General features: G+C 38.8%; 1 protein-coding gene across 1 annotated transcript; it reads left to right on the top strand.

The window, feature by feature from the left end:
• The first annotated feature begins 265 nt into the window (after positions 1-265).
• On the top strand, positions 266-1529 carry LOC116849449. Its single transcript, XM_032826592.1, has 2 exons — positions 266-1127; positions 1482-1529. The coding sequence occupies exons 1-2, from the start codon at positions 754-756 to the stop codon at positions 1483-1485; spliced, it is 378 nt and encodes a 125-aa protein (XP_032682483.1). The 5' UTR covers positions 266-753; the 3' UTR covers positions 1486-1529.

The raw sequence follows: 1529 nt of genomic DNA, 5'->3' as shown, positions 1-1529 counted from the left end.
GTCCTTATTGCTTTTTGGTTTTATTCTTTATTTTTCTTATTTTATTTGGATGTACAATCCTTGCTTTTCTTTTAAACAAAAGTTTAATATTACCATTTGGTAATATGTCTGTTATTAAGGGGAGATATACACCTAGCATGGTCGAAAAAATCGATTTTTTTTTTTTGCATTTTCTTGATGCTTGAGGTCTCAAGAATATCTGGTTAAAATTGCAAGTCAATATCTCGATAAATAACGAAGTTACAGCCGAGAGAGTAAACCGTCTCCGAGAGCGCGCCGTACCGCCTGTTTTGCGGCCGAGCCGAGAGGCAGCGACCCTTCGAAGAGAGCGTGTCTAGACCTGTTTTACGATTCTATTGTGTTTTCGGGCGTGGTCGGGTCCAGGTATAACGGAAATATCACACGACCGTTATTCTTTGCCGGAAATTGGACGCGTTTCGTCAGTAGCTTGCCGTTCGTGCAACTGTGCGTTACAGTGAGTTTTCGTCTGTGAATACATATTCTGAGGAAAATGGATAACAGATATAAAGGTTCTCGGGAAGCTCATCAATCCGGATCTTTTCGCAAAGATCGAAGCAAGAAGAAGATACCGCCCAAAAATCGAAATACTGCCGAAAAAGTAGAACTTTCCGACGAGAATATTAGTTCCAGTGCCAAAAAATTGAAGACTGATCGTGAGACATCCGCACCAGAAGATCCAAACATCGGGTATCGAATTTTGAATTTTCTGGCAGTGTTTTCTGCCTTATCGGAATGTGTAAAATGCAAAAAGGATACACACAAAACAGCAATGAGAGCTTCAACCAACTTATTTGGAAGATAGCTCCAAAAACGATGCACAGCGGGGCCAAAATTGTTAACATTGCTGCATTTCTTGCAACATGCACGTTCAACAATGGTGTCACGTCATTGTTAGAAATTATGAACGTATTAGGAATATCAGTCGGATCGGGCGCGCACTTGTACGCTGCGCAAGAAGACGAAACTCGCATAGCGAAAGCCGAGCTGCAAGCGCAAGAACAGACTAAAGAAGGTCGAATACGGCGCCGACAACAAAATTTAGAAAATATGAACATTCCGTCGACCGTAGAAGACTTACACTATGGGCCTGGTATCGATGATTCCATGTAAGTTGACAAATTTAATGATTTATTCATTCCCAAATTTTCAAACGCGTTTTTCTCAAAACCACGTTTTTCAAATCGGTACCCAAAATTTCTCGAAAACCAATGAACCGATTGCCTTGAATTTTTTTGTGGTTATTCTATACATCATTATCTAGTACTTGTCATGGGATTTTTTTTTTCGTTGCTTAGTTTTTGTTTTATAGGCAAAATAATAACTAATTTTTGGTCGAAAAATCGCTATGTTATGTTCAAACGTCCGCCATTTTGTCATAAATCGATATTTTCAAAATCGGCCATGACAAGTACTAGATTATAGTATCTAATTTAATAATCTTTTTGGTTTTTTTGTTTCAGATGATTTTTGAAGAAACGCCAGTGGGTACCGTTTACCCGGATTTTTTT

This window comes from Odontomachus brunneus, unplaced genomic scaffold (genome assembly GCF_010583005.1).
Source record: "Odontomachus brunneus isolate Ranch 3 - 2012 unplaced genomic scaffold, Obru_v1 Obru_scaffold_116, whole genome shotgun sequence".
NCBI classification, from domain to species: domain Eukaryota; kingdom Metazoa; phylum Arthropoda; class Insecta; order Hymenoptera; family Formicidae; genus Odontomachus; species Odontomachus brunneus.
The sequence above is the reverse complement of the archived record's forward strand: the minus strand, read 5'-3'. Positions and strand labels throughout refer to the sequence as shown.